Raw genomic sequence first — 21,166 nt, forward strand, 5'->3', positions numbered from 1 at the left:
GAACAGCTTTTATGGTAAAGATTTTGAGGCACTGGGGAAGAAGAACAAGGGTGGCAAAGAGACAGATATCTTTAGCACTGAGCTAGAAAACAGAAATGGCTGCATCCACTCTTCAGCAAGAGTATGTGAGCTGAAGACTGCAGTGATCTGCCAGTTACCTAGCGCTCAATCTTGCTTGGCTCCAGAGACTGACTTACACAGTAACATTGAGGCCCAACCCATAGCCATTCGAAGAACCAGTAATGCTGACACGACCCAAGAGCTATGATGCATGCGTAGTATTACACAAACACTCTTGGCTGTCCACAGGGTGAAAACTTGAGAAAAGTTGTTCTTTTCGAACCCCCGAAAATTAAGACTGATTAGGTCTTCAGGATATCTACAATGAATGGGTAGGAGGTCAATGTGGATTTAATGAATTTCAGCCGAGATGATCTGCATTTTTGTCTGAAAACTCAGCTGGAGTTTACTGTATGGTAACCCAATGAGCCTAGCTGTATTTGGTAATGGTGCCTGCATCACATTTTAGCCCAGCAGGCAGTTACACCATGGTACCGAGGGCCTTCTCCTTGAGAACTGGCTTCAGTGAAGACTAGATTCAAACTGTCTAACACCAAACAATGCTATAGAGAAGGGGTAAGACATTTAAGTGTAATGTGCAGTGAAGAAGATGCTCACACTGGTCATTTACTTACTGATCGATGAACAATAAATATGAACTTCAAAATATCCACAAAGAAAGAGGACATTTTACTGGCCAAGGAAGCGGGGACACAAAAAAGGTCAACTTGATGAACAGAAAAGAACATATGGCCTAAAGGAAGGAGACCAAAATATTACAGTCAGAATGTTGTCCGACGTGAATATTGTGTCCTAAATGTAGTTTACAAAAATATCACCCAAGTAGGTTTTGTTTATAACCAAATTTATTGGGTTTTTACAAAAACAATACACAAGCACCACATTGTCCCAGTACCTACCTATGACAGAGCCTCCCGCAGGGACGTGTGAATATCGTTACTGCGGGACACCCATTTCAAAATGGTCCCCCCATTTGCTTCAGATCTTGGTGTGTTTCCTAGGACAGCCTCGTGCTTCGTACACTGGCCTCTCCTGCTACGCACACCAGTCCACACCATTGAGCAATGAGGCCAGTGGGGGAGAGTTCCAGCGCAGGGCAATGTCTCTTTTTGCGACCATGGTGGCCACCCCAATAAGCACTTGCTCGGCTCTTGGCCCCCCACACTGTCGTCAATCCGCAGTCAAACTAGTTGATAGGATAACTCCACCTCCCACCTCAGGACATCTGAGACTGTTTGGGCTGGAAATGTGGGGGCATGCCCACACCATATGGTAAGAGTCTGCAGGTGGGTAGGGACACTGAAAGCAGGAGGGAGTCGAGCGGAGGCATGCCTGGTGTAGGTGAGAGGGGGTGAGGTAGGCACAGTGAAGGTAATATGCTTGTACTAATCTCAACTTGGAGGAAATAGTTATGGTGTGAGGGGCCATCCTAGTATCACACCAGTTCTCTTTTTTTAGGGGTGCGACCCATCCCTCCCATTGGGTTCGTAATGGTGCAGATTTGTCAGGGGTGGTAACGATCTGAGAGCGATAGATTTGGGAGATCCATCCTTTACCCAACATGCCCATCAGGAGCCTAGCTTCTAAAGGACTGTGCTCCAGGAGCTCTGTCTCCGGGAACAAATGCACTCACAGTGCATGGCGCAGTTGAAGGTTATTTGTGAAACTCTCTGGATGACAAAGCATAGTTCGATTACAGCTCTGGAAAGGCGTGTATATGCCCGCCCAACAACACATCCCCCAACAGTGAAATCCCCAACAGGCCCCATTGAGCAAAGCCCTTTATGCCGGTTGTTGTACATAACCAGGTCCCTCTCCACAAGGGGGTCTGCATCGTGAGTTTTGAGTCGCAACCGGTATGTCTAAGAGCTGCGCGCCAGATAAGAACGACTACCTGGGTTTCCTCTTGGAGTTTTCTGGGGAACGTGGCACTATAGAACATCCCAAGCACAGTGTTGCAGCCCATCGCACCCAGTACCCCACTTGGTTTAATAGAACATCTACACTCGATGGAACAATATTCTTGTAAACAATATATAGGATACAATATTTATATTGGAGGATATTTCTTTTGATGAGATTCCGACATACGACTGGCCCAAAGAGATGACAACAGAGTAACTGAGCAAAGCTTACTTGTTGTGAATCCAACCCTTGAACAACAGAAGGCAGCTATTCTCAGTGTATGGGTATACTTCATAGTTTTCAACATGTTCAGTTGAGAGCTTGCTTGATATCGAATTTGCAGGCACAACACACACTTGCACTTCAGCTCGCTCAGTGGAGTCCACAGCGTCTAGGGTCTGCCCCTAGATTCAGGGCAGGTGGCGGGAGGTGGGGTTACATGTGAAGTGACACTCGGTTTTCTTTCTCCTTCCATGTTCTACCACTGTCAGAATGCAAAACGTGTCCTACACCACAAGTATGTGGACTTGGGCTCGTGGCCAAACCACATCATGAGCCTGAAAATGAGTGTTGCGCATCGTACACATGTGGTAAGTTTAACATAATTTGTATTGATTTACGTGACTTGTTGCGAGCTATATGTCAAAGTGCAGCACTGTCGGAATGGTTAGGTGTTTGGTCGCAGGTGTAAAGGGATCTAATGTAATTGATAGAAAATAAAATACCTGAAATTCAAAACCTGCAAGCCATAAGATCTAAATCAATGATGGGAAATGTTTAGTGGCATTTTCTTGTATAAAGAGGGTTCCAATCCCCCAAACGTGCCCTAACTTTTTACTCTTCTCTTATGTGTTGTTTTCCTTCTTTTTCTCACTGTTTAATGTTTTTTATTGTCTATTGTTAAAGGTCCCGTACGTTTGGCGTGTCCCTGTTTTCCCTATACATTTTTGTGTGCATAATGCATTTTTCTGAATTGTTTTTATAATATGCATTCTTTACGAATTCAGAAAGCATTCAGTACTTCTTCTTGGTTTAGGTCTTTTGGGCTTATTCTATGATATAAGAGGTTTCGCGGTGTCATTTCAGCTCTCGTGTCCTGTTAGTGGGTGAGGTCAGCAGTTGTGGTATCCCTGGGGTTGGTTGGCGGGACCTGGAGTGCCACAATTAACATGATCTACAGCATGATATTCAAGCAGGATGGCTCAATGACGTAAATGCTCACCACGGACATGGTCTGTGGCCTTCAAAGCTGGCTGGGCCGTCATCCTTTTAAGGTTCGTCAAGTTAAGGAACATTCAGATTTGGATGATAGTTCCTGATATTTGTAGTGATTTAGGGTGGTACTAATGAAAATTGTAAATATAATTCCCAGACAGGAGGGTGAACCAGAAGCTTGTGAGTGAGTGGGCTCTCCAAAGACTAACGAAAGAGCTCTAGGAACTAGTGGGAGCAGGCTGGAAGCTGCGGAGACCGGTGCCTGCTGGTCCACATACAGGGACCCACTGATGAACCGACGTCTATTCATGTGTATTAGCACGACTGCCCTCTCTGGCTGGCAGACAATCAGTCACAGTCTCTTTCCTATGGCAGTCCTAGTGAGAATCTCTTAAGGGGTCAGACAATGGTGTTTAGACTGCATGTCTCATGGGTGTTGAATTTTTGTTCTTGTGTTCTCTTATCATCACCAGAGTGTGGCGCCTGTCCTGCAACCCCGGATTGTCGCACAGGCTTTCAGCTGCGAAGAAGTGAAGAACAAAATAATCCATGTTGCCCCCAATACGAGTGCGGTAAGTTCAGGAGTGACCTTAAGCCATAGCTATCGGCTGAAACGAAGTGAAGGAACAATGCGCAGGCGGGGTGTCCTCCTTCAGAGAGACCGCAAGACCCGCAGAGATGATCAGGCTCTGTGCTGCCAGAATATCGCGTGGACAGTATTGTTTGATATCAAGATTGGCTCCTAAGTTCTGTTTAGAAAACTATCACCCCATTGGAGTTAATAAGAAAACCTATGACCAATGGGAGAATAGTACTGAAAATATTAAAGAAACAGTTATTCAGTATGGCGATATGTCTGTATATGATTTCCGACATATATCCTGATGGAGATACACTCCAAACGCAAAGAGACAGCGCGAGAGGGGCTGAGAGAAGTAAGTAATCAGGAGGAGAATGGTGTGATAAAAATCATTTTTGATACCCAAACAATGCAAAAATAGCGCAGTGTCATACAGCTTTAAACAGGAAAAAGGAGTTAAACATGGCTGCTGCCTTGGGCCAACTCTTGTTCACATGCACACAAAGAAGCATGCTGTCGCCATGTCAGTAGCAATAACCTTTAGATTTCTGCTAAAAGACGCAAACATAAACTGCCTAATCTATGCATATCATCTTGTCTTCATGTCCCTTATTACTTGAATCTGTTATAAAACGAACCCTAGCATTTGCATACTAAAGCACCAGGCTTGCATGCTTGTACTAGGAAGCGTGGGCACATGGTAATAGGAAAATGCCATACATGCTGAGGTTTTTTTTTGCTGTTGAATTGTTTTAATTACATTTTAAAAACATAGCAACAATGCAAACATAAAGTTTTATGCGCCATGTGTTTCTAGCATGTACAGTGCACCAGTACCTCCCACTTTCCTACACCACCCAACACATCAGTGCATTCCTTACACAGTGTATCTACAGAATTCTGTGCAGTAGCAATGGTATGATTCAGTCATATGTTTAAGGAGGTCTGACATCATTCTTTGTTTCTGATTTCCCAACATATACATCCTACATTAGCCCTATGAGCATGAGGTCCACCTTCAGCCTAATCATTGTTAGTGACCAGCTTCTGCCCTTGCCCACTTCAGTACGTCTGTTGGCCACAATCCCACGTTCCGGGATGCAAGCCATTGCTATATACGTCTCTTAAATAGTACTAATGCCGGATCTAGATATCTACAGACCAGTTTATTGTTTTTAGTCTGTATCATGAGCCTCAGAAGACAAGGTTCAGGTGTACACGATATATGCTGGTCCACCATTTCTGATGCGGTTGTCATTACCGACATCCATGTGGGTCACAACGCCGGCCAGTCCCACTCCATGTGTTAAAATCCCACATCTATCCACCTGCAGTGATGGCAGGCTTTGGGCACTCCCCCAAACATACGATGCTTGTGGTGTTGGTTGAGGTATGTTTGACGCACATGGTTAAATTGTGTGTAGCAGAATCACAAATTCGGAGAAACCTATCTGACATATGCCACAATCTTGACCCATTGCTTGGATTAAAATTCTCCATCTAGGTTAGCCTCCCATTTGGTTTTGTTGCTAGATAATTGGGTTTTATGATTATGCCATCAATAGAGTGTACAGTGTCATCACTGCACTCCTGCCCGTGCCTTGTGCCAGGAGACCCACTAGGAGCGAAGAGGTGGGCAGCTCAGCCGGACCGGTACCCCAGTTCATGTGAATAATATGTTTGAGTACATTGTATTTAAGAAACTGGCCATGCGGTATCACGTATGTATTAACCATGCCTTGGAATGTATTGAGCTTGACAAACAGGTCACCCACCTGTGTCACTCCCGCCTCCCTCCAGAGCTGTCTCATTATTTCATTGGGCTTCAGGCAGCACTCACCAGTCTAATTGAGGGACAAATTGACATGGGCCTTTGCCGGCATGTATGTACCTACGCCAACAGGACCTGGCTGTACGCATCAATTCAGTGCCGGCCAGTTTCTCAACAGTGGGGTGTAGGATCCAGGTCAGGATAGGCAGGTGATCCAGAAGTCTTGGTACTTCCCGTCATTCAGCATTTGAGCCGTCCCCAGCCATTTAATTGTCAATTGCAGTTGTGCTGCCACATAGTACAACTTGTAGTTGGGGGCTCCTAGGCTGCTCTCAGACATTGGACGCTGTACCCCGTGTAGTGCCACTCTCTTCCTGCCACGCCCCCATATAAGGTCAGAAAGGAGGCCATGCAGCATCCCAAAAAAAGATTGCGAGTAATCACCCTCAAGGCAGTAAAGAAATATAATAGTCTAGGTAGTATTAGCAGTTTGCCTATCACCACACGGCCTACCAACGAGAGCGGAAGGAAAGTTCTAAAATGGCATGGACCTATGGGTCGATCATACGGCGTTGCCCAGGTTACCCTCAATGAGGTCTGATGTTTTATGTTATATCTGTGCGTCTAAATACTTGAAAGTTTCCAACCTCCAGATAAATCTGGTTAAGGGAGTCTCTGGCTGCTGGGCAACTATTATATATCTCACGGGGAAATGACAGGACTTGTCTTGGTTAATTTTAAGGCCCGCAAACTTCCCAAAGGTGTCCAGCATTTCCTCAAGCAGTGGCAGCGCGTATCTCCCACTCGGCTGCCTTTGAATGAAGCAAGCACGCTAACGGTTTCATGGCTATTAGAAATAGCAATGGGGACAACGGACTGCCTTGGCGAGTGCACCGGTCTATTTTGGAGGGATCAGATATGGTCCTGCAAATCTTAACTCTGTCGAGTGGTTGATTGTAGAGAATCCGGATCCATCCCAGAAACATGGGGCCCACACCCATTTTCTTGAGTACAGTTCGGAAGTAAGGTATAGCCACATATCCAATGCCATTTCCATATCAAGAGGCACCGCCAACTGATCCGAATTGGTGATTGCGTTGTCACTCATGAGATTGAGCAGGCGCTTAATTTATAAGAACATGTTTCTATAAGGGATACATTTGTTCTGGTCCAATGAAACCGCTGGTGAAAGTGTGCTATATAAATATTTTTAAACTCAAACTCAAAGGGACCAGGAGCCCTACCAACTGTAGCAGCCTTTTCGCGAGAACTTTCCCTGGTATTTTATAGTCTCGGTTTGGTAAGGATAGAGGCCTGTACGATTGAACGTCCCAGGGATCACAGTGGGTTTAGGAAGCACCACGATTAATGCTTCCCTAAGGGACTCCGCCAATATTTCCGTCCCATGCGCTTCATTGTACAGCTGAAGCAGTTTCGGGGATAAGTGAGTACTATGGGCGGATACAATTCCATTGGCAGCCCATTGGCCCCTGCCATTTTGTTTCTTGCCATCTGTGCTACTGGAGCTCGTGTTTCCTCTATTTGGATTGGTTTGTTTCATTCACACCATACATTTGTCGACATAATAGCAAGTGAATGGCAGTTTCTCAATGTACCGGCTTTGTACCATAGAGAACTTATTAGTATCTGGAAACAAAGAGCCAAGTACAAATCCAGAACACTGATACAATGAAGAAGTTATTGTGCTACAAACTTCTAAATAGAAATAGTGGCATCTCTAGAAGGAGCCAGATGGGGACTGTGCTCCATCTCTGTTTCTCCTCCTGTCCCCCCTTTTGTCCCAGCAACACAATATATATCCTATCTACTCACTGTGAAGAATCCCAAACCAACGCAATTAACAACAAACGATTGTATTGGCGATCACTATACTTGACGGTGACACAAACAGACATGTGAAACGGAACAAGATCAAACCTATTAAAAGTGTGACAACGTAAGAGCAGAAACTATTAAACTCTCACCTGAAAATGAATACCTATGAATACAGGATAGATTGCAGCACTTGTGAACACTTAAATCATGCCAGTAAAACAGCACGGCATGGAATTGAGATGGGAACAACTTTTAGCAATGAACACACACCGCAAAATACTAGAAGGCTATCCAGACATGAAGACCAAACATTTTATTTATCTGCACTCTGCCCTGACACCACACACATTACTCAAGGATGGTGTCACTTGGTCTAAACCTGCACGGCCAACTCTTACCTCATGTGGGTCACAGGACACCCCTCGGTTACCCTGCAGCATGGGGATGGCTGCACTATGGTGTGGGATGAAATTATTTTAGGGGTATTTACACGTTATTTAGGAATCTAAAAACAAGGGACCCGATTCACCAAAGTAATATGAGACAAAATCCTAACTTTACGACTTTCGGTATTCACAAAAGGCACTTAGGAGTAGTAAAGTTAGGAATCCTAACTTTAGCACTCCTAAATGCCTTTTGTGAATACCGAAAGTCATAAAGTTAGTATTTTGTCTCAGTTTAGGAGTAGGAAAGTTAGAAATCCTAACTTTGCAACTCCTAAATGCCTTTTGTGAATACCGAACGTCGTAAAGTAAGGATTTTGGCTCAGATTACTTTTGTGGATCGGGCCCTAGATGCCTTTGGCAGGTTTTTTGTGCAGGGGACCCCAAACAAATTTCTCAACGAAGGAGTTCAAATTTAACAGAGCAACATGGCAAGGCATAGAGAGAGCTGGGGGTGGGGTGTTGTGGCGAATCACAAAACTTATGCCTGACTGGCAAATGTCAAAGGTCAGAAAGAGGTAATATGAAGCCCCCACAGTTCACTAAAATTAAGATACTTTGGGACACTCTAGGATTCAAACCTCTTGCCGTTTGGGATTATGCGCCTGTCTAATTTGCTTTCTGGATTTCATTATGTTTCCTGTCTTGAAATGCTGACACTCTTCTTTCTCATTTTCCATTTAGTGCCAGAACCAACGGTAGGTTTCTTTCATCCTTTTGGCTGCTTTCATGTACACCAGTGGGTGGCTGGGGCTCCTTTTTCAAAGAATGGTGTGTGTGCTTGAGTACGGGTGTGCATGGTTTAGGGCACTTGCAAAGGTGGACCTCAAAATATCGGGTACCAAAGTATCGTGGTGCAAAAAAGTGGCTAAATATCAAGAGCCAATGTATTATGAGGGCAAGGGACACATAGATAAGTATATTAGTCTTAAATTCACATCTAAGTGCCTTGAAGATATATACATATGCATAGTTAGGTAGAGTAAGCATATACTTACCTATGTGCACTTACCTTCACTATATGTTTGTTTTTAATATTTAAGCCACAATATTTGGTTACGATGATATTTAAAACTCAATGTTCCCTTGGTATACTACCATTGCATGGGTGAACTGGCTCCTTTTCACGGTTATTCCATGACTTTCCACTCTCCATCTTGACCTTTACGTTTTGCATTTGTCCCTTAGGCTGTCATAAAAAATTGTCTTCTAGTTGTATTTTTATGCAAATACAAATTGACTTCCCTTCAATGGTACAATTAAGCTCCGTTAAGTTTATTTTTGAATAGTTTAATGATAAGTTGCTGTTATTTTCTTTGATAGCTTGCATTGAAAACGTCAATAACAGTAATAACAAAATTGAAATCGGCTTGAGGCTACAACAGTTGTTAAAGGCCCAAGCTCATGCTTGGCAGCATGCAATAAAGCCATATTAAAATAAATAAATGGGTGGACCCTCCCACCAGGGCACTGTCATCTGAAAGAGTGGTAGGACTAGGCCAGAGTCAGTCACATGTCACACATGTCAGACATGTGACTGACTCTTTATTGAGGATAACGTTGTTTCATGAGGCTTAAACAGGTAACAAGTTGCATGTTTCTAGGTCAGTTGGTCACTTCTTGCACAGTAGCCATGTTCGTGTGCTCCATGTTCAGCCATGTTCACCAACACAACTTTTACCAATGTAAGTGGGTAGGATTATTTATCACTTTAGCTAACAAACCTCTTTTTACTTTAATCTCCACAGACTTCGCCACCCACGACCGTCACACCAATGAGGGTAAGTTCCACACTGTTCCTGTGCATGTGGAGTTGAGGAGTGAAGGAGGCAAGGAAAAGCCATTGGTTCTTCGTTGGGTTTGCCAAAGAGGAGTCTGATTATTGAGGAGGGGTGGGCGTTACCCATGTAATTTGCTGTAGCGAAATTATAGTCAATGTGCGTGGCCTTATGCAGAATCACACAAGGAGCGTTATCCAGGATTTAGCGCTATTTCCTTGGCACAAAATGCGCGCTTGCGTCCAAAATGAACCCAAGGATGCATTTTGCACAAAGAAAATAGCTTTAAATGCAACAGAACACGAGCAGCAGCCGCCGGCAGCTGCTTGGGCTCGCTAGATTTGTTGTTCCAGTGCTCCTACGATAGGATTTTTGCATCGAATTACTCGTAAATACATGTAACCTCATATTTTTCGGTAATTTCCTGTCAAAAGAGTAACACAAAATTACCAAAATCACTTTGATGACTCCAACACTATTAACATTTTTCCCAGTTATATTATTGCGCCATATTCAGCTGCTTCCCAGAAGACTCATTTGGGGCCAGCTGGAGGCTTTTGAGTAAATATTTGCCACTCTCACACTGACACTTATATTTTACATGTTAAGCGCTAAGTGGAGCAGGCCAGAGCCGTGCGGAAAATACACCCGTCACACACCTGTGGTGCAGTGGTTAATTTGTAAAAGAAATAAGAGCTGGGGCTCTCGTCGGAAGGCAGCTTGCACCAGCCTATTTATCCTGTTAGCACTGCCCAAAACAGAATCAACTACTAACCATGAAAGTGGGGAGAGGATGTGGTGTAATGGCCAGAGAGATGCCGACTTCAGAGCTGGGGAACCAGGTTCGAATCTCGGGGTCGGCTCAACATACTGTGATTCCGGGGAGAGGTGTGGCGCAGAGGCCAGGGCGGCTGACTCCGGAGCACAAGGCTCACGGTTCGATCGCCGGCAGCAGTTCAGCCCAGCATCATATGAGTCTGGGCAATAGTGATAGTGATTCCACACCTATATCTGCAGTGATAGTGATCTCAAACCTATATCTGAAGTTATGGTGATCTCACATCTATAGCTGCAGTGATAGTGATCTCACACCTATATCTGAAGTAATGGTGATCTCACACCTATATCTGCAGTGATAGTAATCTCACACCTATATCTGCAGTGATATTGATCTCACACCTATATCTGCAGTGACGGTGATCTTACACCTATATCTGCAATGATAGTGAACTCACACCTATATCTGCAGTGATAGTGATCTCACACCAATATCTGCAGTGATGGTGATCGAACACCTATATCTGCAGTGATGGCGATCTCACACCAATATCTGCAGTAATAGTGATCTCACACCTATATCTGTTGTGATAGTGATCTCACACCTATATCTGCAGTGATGGTGAACTCACCTATATCTGCAGTGATAGTGATCTCACACCTATATCTGAAGTAATATCTGCAGTGATAGTGATCTTCCACCTATATCTGCAGTGATAGTGATCTCACACCAATATCTACATTGATCCAGATCTCACACCTATATCTGCAGTGATAGTGATCTCACACCTATATCTGCAGTGATAGCGATCTAACACCAATATCTGCAGTGATAGTGATATCACACCTATATCTGCAGTTATGGTGATCTCACCTATATCTGCAGTGATAGTGATCTCACACTTATATCTGCATTGATAGTGATCTCACACCAATATCTGCAGTGATGGTGATCTCACACCTATATCTGTAATGATAGTGATCTCATACCAATATCTGCAGTGATGGAGATCTCACACCTATATCTGCAGTGATAGTGATCTCACACCAATATCTGTAGTGATGGTGATCTCGCACCTATATCTGCAGTGATAGTGATCTCACACCGATATCTGCAGTAATAGTTATCTCACACCTATATCTGCAGTGATAGTAATCTCACACCAATATCTGCAGTGATGGTGATCTCACACCTATACCTGCAGTGATAGTGATCTCACACCTATATCTGCAGTAATAGTTATCTCACACTTATATCTGCAGTGATAGTGATCTCACACCAATATGTGCAGTGATGGTGATCTCACACCTGTATCTGCAGTGATAGTGATCTCACACCAATATCTGCAGTGATTGTTATCTCACACCCATGTCTACAGTGATAGTGATCACACACCTGTATCTGCAGTAATAGTGATCTTACACCTGTATCTGCAGTGATGGTGATCTCACACCTATATCTGCAGTAATATCTGCAGTGATAGTGGTCTCACAGCTATATCTGTAGTGATCGTGATCTCACACCAATATCTACAGTGATGGAGATCTCCCACCAACATCTACAGTGATAGAGATCTCACACCTATATCTGCAGTGATAGTGATCTCTCACGAATATCTGCAGTGATGTGATCTCATACCTATATCTGCAGTGATAGTGATCTCACACCTGTATCTGCAGTGATTGTGATCTCACAACTATATCTACAGTAATAGTGATCTCACTCCTATATCTGCAGTGATGGTGATCTCACACCTATATCTGAAGTAATATCTGCAGTGATAGTTATCTCACACCTATATCTGCAGTGATGGTGAGCTTACACCTATATCTGAAGTAATATCTGCAGTGATAGTGATATCACACCTATATCTGCAGTGATTGTGATCTCACACCCATGTCTACAGTGATAGTGACCTCACATCAGTATCTGCAGTGATAGTGATCTCACACCAATATCTGCAGTGATAGTGATCTCACAACTATATCTGCAGTAATAGTGATCTCACTCCTATATCTGCAGTGATGGTGATCTCACACCTATATCTGAAGTAATATCTGCAGTGATAGTGATCTCACACCTATATCTGCAGTGATGGTGATCTCACACCTATATCTGCAGTGATAGTGATCTCACACCTATATCTGCAGTGATGGGAATATCACCTATATCTCCAGTGATAGTGATCTCACACCTACATCTGAGGTAATGGTGATCTCACTCCTATATCTTCAGTGATGGTGATCTCACACCATTATCTGCAGTGATGGTGATCTCACACTAATATCTGCAGTGATGGTGATCTCACAACAATATCTGCAGTGGCAGTCATCTCACACCTATATTTACAGTGATAGTGATCTCACACATATATCTGCAGTGATGGTGATCTCACACCTATATCTGCAGTGATAGTGATCTCACACCTATATCTGCAGTAATAGTTATCTCACACCTATATCTGCAGTGATAGTGATCTCACACCAATATCTGCAGTGATGGTGATCTCACACCTTTACCTGCAGTGATAGTGATCTCACACCTATATCTGCAGTAATAGTTATCTCACACCTATATCTGCAGTGATGGGGATCTCACCTATATCTGCATTGATAGTGATCTCACACCAATATCTGCAGTGATGGTGCTCTCACACCTATATCTGCAGTGATAGTGATCTCACACCAATATCTGCAGTGATGGTGATCTCACACCTATAGCTGCAGTGATTGTGAACTTACACCTATATCTGAAGTATTATCTGCAGTGATAGTGATATCACACCTATATCTGCAGTAATTGTGATCTCACACCCATGTCTACAGTGATTGTGATCTCACACCTGTATCTGCAGTGATAGTGATCTCACACCAATATCTGCAGTGATAGTGATCTCACAACTATATCTGCAGTAATAGTGATCTCACTCCTATATCTGCAGTGATGGTGATCTCACCTATATCTGCAGTGATAGTGATATTACACCTATATCTGAAGTAATATCTGCAGTGATAGTGATCTCACACCTATATCTGCAGTGATGGTGATCTCACACCTATATCTGCAGTGATAGTGATCTCACACCTATATCTGCAGTGATGGGGATTTCACCTATATCTCCAGTGATAGTGATCTCACACCTATATCTGAGGTAATGGTGATCTCACTGCTATAGCTTCAGTGATGGTGATCTCACACCATTATCTGCAGTGATGGTGATCTCACACCAATATCTGCAGTGATGGTGATTTCACACCAATATCTGCAGTGATGGTGATCTCACACCTATATCTGCAGTAATGGTGATCTCACATCTATATCTGCAGTGATAGTGATCTCACACCTATATGAAGTAATGGTGATCTCACACCTATATCTGCAGTGATAGTGATCTCACACCAATATCTGCAGTGATGGTGCTCTCACACCAATATCTACAGTGATAGGGATCTCACACCTATATCTGCAGTGATGGTGATTTCACACCTTTTTACTGTTAGCACATCACTACAGCAAGGCCAAGCGAAAGGAGCCCCTTGGGCGTGAAGGTGTGTCTTGAGACCTTAATAAAGAACAAAGGAAGGCTGGACTCTGGTGTTGAGCAGCGACTGGTTGAAGAGTTGAAGGGTGCCTCGGCAGCTGGCAGAGGGGGGAGATGGTGCACACATGTGCTCTGGAGGCAGAGGGGGGAGATGGTGTATGTATATCAGCACAGAAATCTGTTTAAACTAAACATTAGATTTAGGGTGAGAAAAAATACAGTAGCGTGAACGTTTTATTTTGGTATAGACTGTGGGCAGTGCTGTTTTGTAATGTCGTCACTGGCAGACATAATCACAGTTAGAGAAAAAAAACAGAAACATGATCTGTCAATATACGCCTCCTTTAAATAAGAAATACCCTCACGACAGCTGTTAAGCAAACGATCTAGTCCAGATGGTCCGTCCCAAAAGGAGACAGGACGGTAACAAAGAAGCCTCATTTTCAATCGGAAGCCACCGTTTAGCATAAATGATGATGCCAGCCAATGAAAATGATGGGCGGGGCTTCAAGTCCCCTTCTGAAATCTCCTCTACCACAATATGTCTCACAGAGCGAGCAGCGCATGCGCGCTGCAACGCTAGGCGAGACCTAAAAAGTGTGTTTCTATAAATTCTACGGAGTCACTAACCGGGTTCACTAGCCCCTGCTCTGGTAAATCATCCCTCCACACTAAAACAACTCATGCACAAGTCACTCACTCATTAATCAGTCACATTACTAGCCAGCCTCAGGTCCAGAGTGCAGGAAGACTAAAATGCTGATTCACCAGGGATTCATGCCTGTGACATGCGTTTCAACCACACACCCTTGGAGTGGGGGCTCAGTCCGCTGATCATTAAACATGCGGGGGGTTGAAGAAATACTCGTCTGTAGAAATCTCCTCGTGACTCTATAAACGAGGAATGAAATGTTCATCTTTTGTGGGTGCCCGAGATATGCTAAAAGCGCCCATCTTATTGTGACTGCTCTTCGGTGTGTGACCTTTGAAGGCTGATTTGTCATTTGTATTTCATGGCACAGATTACATGTGATGTGGCCTCATGCTATAAGCCAGACTGCAGGAGGACCGGTGAAACCCTGCAATCAGCTCCCTCTGAAGACCCTTGCTGCCCAGCATACACTTGTCGTGAGTATCAGGGCACACTTGGTGCTAGGACACGTGCTGTGCATTGTAGTCAGGGCGCACCTTGCACTGGGACACGTGCTGTGCATTGTAGTCAGGGCACACTTGGCGCTAGGACACGTGCTGTGCATTGTAGTCAGGGCACCCTTGGTGCTGGGACACGCGGTGTGCATTATAGTCAAGGCACACCCGGCGAAGGACAGGAGCTGTGCATTGTAGTCAGGGCGCACCTGGCACTAGGACACAAGCTGTGCGTTGTGGTCAGGGCGCACTTAGGGCTAGGACACGAGCTGCGCATTGTAGTCAGGGCACACTTGGCTCTAGGACACGTGTTGTGCATTGTGGTCAGGGCACACTTGGCGCTAGGACACGTGCTGTGCATTGTAGTCAGGGCACACTTGGCGCTAGGACACGAGCTGTGCATTGTAGTCAGGGCACACTTGGCGCATGGACACGTGCTGTGCATTGTAGTCAGGGCACACTTGGCGCTAGGCCACGTGCTATGCATTGTAGTCAGGGCACACTTGGCTCTAGGACACGTGCTGTGCATTGTAGTCAGGGCCCACTTGGCACTAGTACACGTGCTGTGCATTAAAGGGACGAGGCATATCCCATGTGGGCATCCAAGAAGGATGTCACAGCAACAGCCCATCCATCATGGCTATGTCTCTATGCCTCAATGCCCCCACACCCTCCATCTCTCTGCCTCAGCACTGCTCCCCCTCTCCCTCTCTCTGCCTCAGCCCTCCTCTCCCCCTCTGCATCTTCCTGCCTCACCTCTCCTCCCCGCCTCACCTCTCCTCCTCCTCCCCTCTCTCTGCCTAAGCCCTGCTCCCCCTCTCTTCATCTCGCTCTGCCTCAGCTATCCCATTCCCTCCATCTCTCTGCCTTAGCTCTCCTCTCAACCCCATATCTACTCCTCACCTCTCCTATTAACTCCGTTTCATCTCTTTGCCTCAGCTCTCCTGCGCCACGCTATCCGTTGCTTTGTTGTGGCTCTCGGGGCCCATCTTGCCCATCTCTCACTATCTTAAATTTCAGAACCCATCCAGTTTATTTTTCTACGTCTCGGATCTCAGGGTACTTCCAGCCCATCTCTCACTGCCACAGATCTCATGACTCAACAAGTCCATCTCTTGCTGGCTCAAATCTCGGGCCCATCCAGCCCATCTTTCGCTGTCTCAGATCTCGGGCCCATCTTTCCCTGTCTCAGATATCAGGGCCTATCCAGAGCATCTCTTGCTGCCTCAGATCTCAGGCCCATCCAGTCCATCATGTGCTACCTTAGATCTCAGGCCCATCCAGTCCATATCTTGCTGTCTCAGATCTCGGGCCCATCAGTCCATCTCTCGCTGTCTCGGATTTTAGGGCCCATTCAGTCCATCTCTCGCTGCCTCAGTTCTAACGATCCATCCAGTCCAACTCTCGCTGTCTCTGATCTCAGGACCCATCCAGTCCATCTCTTGCTGCCTCAGATCTCAGGCCCATCCAGTCCATCTCTTGCTGTCTCAGATCTCAGGCCCATCCAGTCCATCTCTCGCTGTCTCGGATCTTAGGGCCCATTCAGTCCATCTCTCGCTGCCTCAATTCTAACGATCCATCCAGTCCATCTCTCGCTGTCTCTGATCTCAGGACCCATCCAGTCCATCTCCTGCTGCCTCAGATCTCAGGCCCATCCAGTCCATCTCTTGCTGTCTCAGATCTCAGGCCCATCCAGTCCATCTCCTGCTGCCTCAGATCTCAGACCCATCCAGTTCATCTCTTGCTGTCTCAGATCTCAGGCCCATCCAGTCCATCTCTCGCTGTCTCGGATCTTAGGGCCCATCCAGTCCACCTCTGGCTGCCTCAGATCTCGGGCCCATCTAGTCCATGTCTTTCTGTCTCTGCTCTGAGGACCCATCCCGTCCACCTCTTGCTGTCTCAGATTTCAGGGCCGATACAGTCCATCGTACTATGCCTCATGGATTTAACAGACCGTGTTGCTGCTCCACTATGGGCGGACTCCCTTGCTTTGAGACTGCACTAACATGTTTGCTGTCCTGTATTTTCAGGGTGCCTGTCCTGCCCCGACCCTCCTGTCTGTAACCTGGGATACATCCTCCATACAAAAACAGACGAGAAAAGAGACTGCTGTCCCTCGCATACATGTGGTGAGTACACGGGGCCAGGGGCACGGGGGAAATGATGAGAAGGCAAGGGCACGTGAAGATTCGGGAGGGGGTGCGAGGGTAATGTACTTTATCAGTGCTTAATTTGAAAAGTAACAGGTGCCGGGGTCAAAGTGTTCCTAAAAAGCCAGAAGCAGCTGCCATCGAGGGTCCGAGTACCGAGTGCTAAGGCTGCTCAGTCTTATTTCCACCCCATGCCTCTGTAATCAACCATCAGACACTGACTGCCTTTCCATCTCACTCTTGCAGGTTCCCTTTCTTCTCTGCTTTCTTCCTTCGTCACACTTTTTGCATCTTTCTCTTCCTCCTTCCTAATGTCTTTTGTGTTTTTCGCCCTTATAGTGGCCTGGGGTACACCCCTCTTGCTCTAGATCAAAGCTGTTGAGGAAAAATAAGTGCTGGCACCCAAACATGAATGCCTGTGGAGCCCACCTGCAAACACCAGCTCAAATTAGGCACTAACTGTGTATATCCATGTTAGCAAATCAATGAGTTTCCAGCCCTGGGATTTCTCGTTGAAAAATACAATGTGGTGCCTCAGTCTAATAGGTTCAGTAAGCCAATACTACAGCTCCCAGAAAGCATTATTCTGCACAAAAAAGGCCCGGGGATAGAACCATCGAGACCTGGAAACAGGAGGCCATGTGACAAACCTGCCCCTGCCCCCCTTTCTGCCCCCACCCTCACTTTCCACTAGCTGCCAGAGCAAACATCTCTCCATCTACGCAGCACACCAAGTGGCGTAACTCAGAATGAATGCCGATTATGATGAGAGGACCCCAGAGTCTTCCATATCTCACAGACATTCATTATTTGCTCAGGGGCATACCGTAGACCCCTTAAGCCCTTACGGCGCAGGAGAACCCCAAGCCATCAGGGGGCTCCCCATTCAGGGGTAGGGAAGGATTAAAAACAAAATTAAGCACTGCATGAGCCCTACACAAAAAAATGACATAACATAGAAAAAACAATTAAAAACACAAACAGAAAATGTTTAACTTATATACCACGCCAGAGAATTCAACCTGCTCACTATAGTCCTTGAGTCCACAGCCCCCAGCGGGGCTGAACCCAAGCCGATTCCCAGCGTTGGAAGACGAGGGGGGAATACCTGGGGCCCTCTCATGCTAGACAGAGGGTCGCCTAGATAATATAATCCTCCCAGCGTTCTTTCAGAGTGGCTCATCATGAGAAATGGACCTGGCACACAGCTGCACTGAGCGGCACTCCCACCTTCTGCTCTGGTCGTCAAAGGGGGCAGGCCTCGGGTTACAATGCACTGACTGACGTATTCATTCTCTGTCTCATGATTCATTCACAGTTTGTCCGGAATGTCCTGATCCTCCACAGTGCCACCCAGGGTCTGTCCTCAGGCAAATCACCAAACCAAACAGTCCCTGCTGTCCGGAGTACGACTGCGGTAAGTGCCTCAGAAATGACCTTCAGTCCAGAGTACGAGTTCAGTAAGTGCACCAGAAAGGACCTTCAGTCCAGAGTATGAGTGTGGTAAGTGCACCAGAAAGGACCTTCAGTCCAGTGTATGAGTGTGGTAAGCGCACCAGAAAGGACCTTCTGTCCAGAGTATGAGTGTGATAAGCGCACCAGAAAGGACCTTCAGTCCAGAGTACGAGTGTGCTAAGCACACCACAAAGGACCTTCAGTCCAGAGTGCGAGTTCAGTAAGTGCACCAGAAAGGACCGTCTGTCCAGAGTATGAGTGTGATAAGCACACCAGATAGGACCTTCAGTCCAGAGTATGAGTGTGGTAAGCGCACCAGATAGGACCTTCAGTCCAGAGTATGAGTGTGGTAAGCACACCACAAAGGACCTTAAGTCCAGAGTTCGAGTGCAGTAAGTGCACCAAAAAGGACCTTCAGTCCAGAGTACGAGGGCAGTAAGTGCACCAAAAAGGACCTTCAGTCCAGAGTACGAGTGCGGTAAGGTCACCAGAAAGGACCTTCAGTCCAGAGTACGAGGGCAGTAAGTGCACCAAAAAGGACCTTCAGTCCAGAGTACGAGTGCGGTAAGTGCACCAGAAAGGCACTAGTGTCCAGAGTACGAGTGTGATACGTGCACCAGAAAGGATCTTCAGTCAGGAGTATGAGTGTGTGATAAGTGTACCAGAAAGGACCTTCAGTCAGGAGTATGAGTGTGGTAAGCGCACCAGAAAGGACATTCTGATGGATACATCTGCCAGTGGATTCCTCACCTTGTGAATATCCCCTGCGCCAGCAACATTCGGAAACTTTTGTAGCAGTCCACGCCGATGGGGTCGAAGATGACGTCACAGAGACACGGCTCCGCTCGCGACTCCACTGACGTCACCGGCTCCATAAGAAGACCTCCTCGGCGTGATGACGTCAGTTCCCTTTTTTCCGCGCCGACGACGCCAACGGATTTCGGGAATCGTTACTGGTAGCTTTACCTGTTACTTTGTGTTTATTCCGAAGTTTCTCTGTCTTTCTTCGAGAATGTCGGCAAGGAAGTCTGGTTTCAAGCCTTGCCATGAATGTGGCAAACACATGTCCATCACTGACCCGCATGACGACTGCGTTTGGTGTTTGTCATCGGACCACGATGTTGAAGGATGTTCGTGTTGCAGGAAGATGAGCTCAAAGGCTCTTAAGGAAAGAGAGGCAAAGCTCTTTATCGCCCGGATGAAGAGAAAGGAGAAAAGAGGTAGAAGAAGATCCAGGTCGAGGTCGAGGTCGGCTTCCAAGTCGACGTCGGGACATGCTTCAAAGAGCAAGAAGCATAAGAAGAAAAGGAGGCATTCGTCTCATCACAAGGCCTCGACGTCGAAGTCTAAATCGCCTGCTCGGCGTCGAAGGGAGTCAGTGTCTCCTTCTCCTGTTCCGGCTTCGCCTCCCGTTCCATCTTCTCCTGTGTTTTCTCCGGCTCCGGCTGATTCGCCGGTGCCGGCGTCCTCTCCGGCGCCGATGGCTTCTCCAGGTCCTGCAGGTCCTTCGGCTCCGTCTCCGACTCCGGCCCAGGATGAGGATGATCAGGCTCCGGGTGAGTCTGTGACGCCGCAAGTTCCACCGTCGGCGCCGGCAGGCCCGAGTCCGGTGTTACCTGACCAGTATCCAGCTTTCCCTAATCCAGGTCAGGACCCCTCGCAGTATCTCAATGCGATGTATGGGGTGTTCTCACGGGCCATGTATTCCTCTGGTGCACCTATGGGTCCGATGGGTCCGATGGCTTTTAATCTGGGAGTGCCGCAGGTTTATCCTCAAGCACCGTTTATGCCTTTCTTCCCAGCGACGCCGTCTTGGCAGATGCCGGCGCCGAAAACATCGACGCCGCTTCCCTCTTCACCGGCGCCGACTCGACCTCGTTCGACGCCGGCTGCTCCAGCTGATCCGCGTTCGACGCCTCTGCCGGCGCCGTCGGATTCGATCACGGCGCCGCCGACGCCGCAGGTGCGGATCCGTTCCAGGAGAGAGGCGCAGAGAGTGCTGGAGGAGAGGAGCTATCTTATGGATGAGGCTGAAGAGGGAGAATTGGTCGAATCCGATGAGGTGTTTGACGAATTGAAGGAGGCAAGTGGGTTGGATTTGTCTCCGGAGTGGGAGATCACTCCTCCTTCAGATGAACCTTCTAAAGACGCGGCTCCTTATCATGCTGTAATAAGAAAGGCTGCAGAGTTGTTGGGCCTTCAATTGCCATCTGTTGAGTTCAAGTCTAATATCTTGACTGAGGTGTTGCACTCTCCAACTGCGGTGTCAGAGCCGCTGTTGCCTTTTAATGAAGCAATATTGGAGCCTGTGTTGGATGTGTGGCGCAAGCCTTTTTCGGCTCCTGCGGTGTCCAAGGTGGTTGCAAGGAGATATAGGGTGGCTCCGGGGGATCCTGAGTTTTTGTCATCACACCCTTCACCTGAAAGTCTGGTCGTTCAGGCTGCTTGTTCTGGACGTTCAAAAGGTGCGTTTCCTCAGGTCCCAGG

General features: G+C 46.6%; 1 protein-coding gene across 1 annotated transcript in view; it reads left to right on the top strand.

The window, feature by feature from the left end:
* LOC146809462 (uncharacterized) overlaps nt 1-21,166 on the top strand; it is a 241,788-nt gene that overhangs the window by 115,559 nt on the left and 105,063 nt on the right. Inside the window, exons 32-38 of the mRNA XM_085614868.1 lie at nt 2,478-2,576; nt 3,675-3,773; nt 8,516-8,529; nt 9,580-9,612; nt 14,951-15,056; nt 17,105-17,203; nt 18,543-18,641. Of these exons, the coding sequence (XP_085470994.1) occupies nt 2,478-2,576; nt 3,675-3,773; nt 8,516-8,529; nt 9,580-9,612; nt 14,951-15,056; nt 17,105-17,203; nt 18,543-18,641 (549 nt within the window). The remainder of the gene's footprint in view (nt 1-2,477; nt 2,577-3,674; nt 3,774-8,515; nt 8,530-9,579; nt 9,613-14,950; nt 15,057-17,104; nt 17,204-18,542; nt 18,642-21,166) is intronic.

This window comes from Triturus cristatus, chromosome 7 (assembly GCF_964204655.1).
Source record: "Triturus cristatus chromosome 7, aTriCri1.1, whole genome shotgun sequence".
In the NCBI taxonomy this organism is placed as follows: Eukaryota; Metazoa; Chordata; class Amphibia; order Caudata; family Salamandridae; genus Triturus; species Triturus cristatus.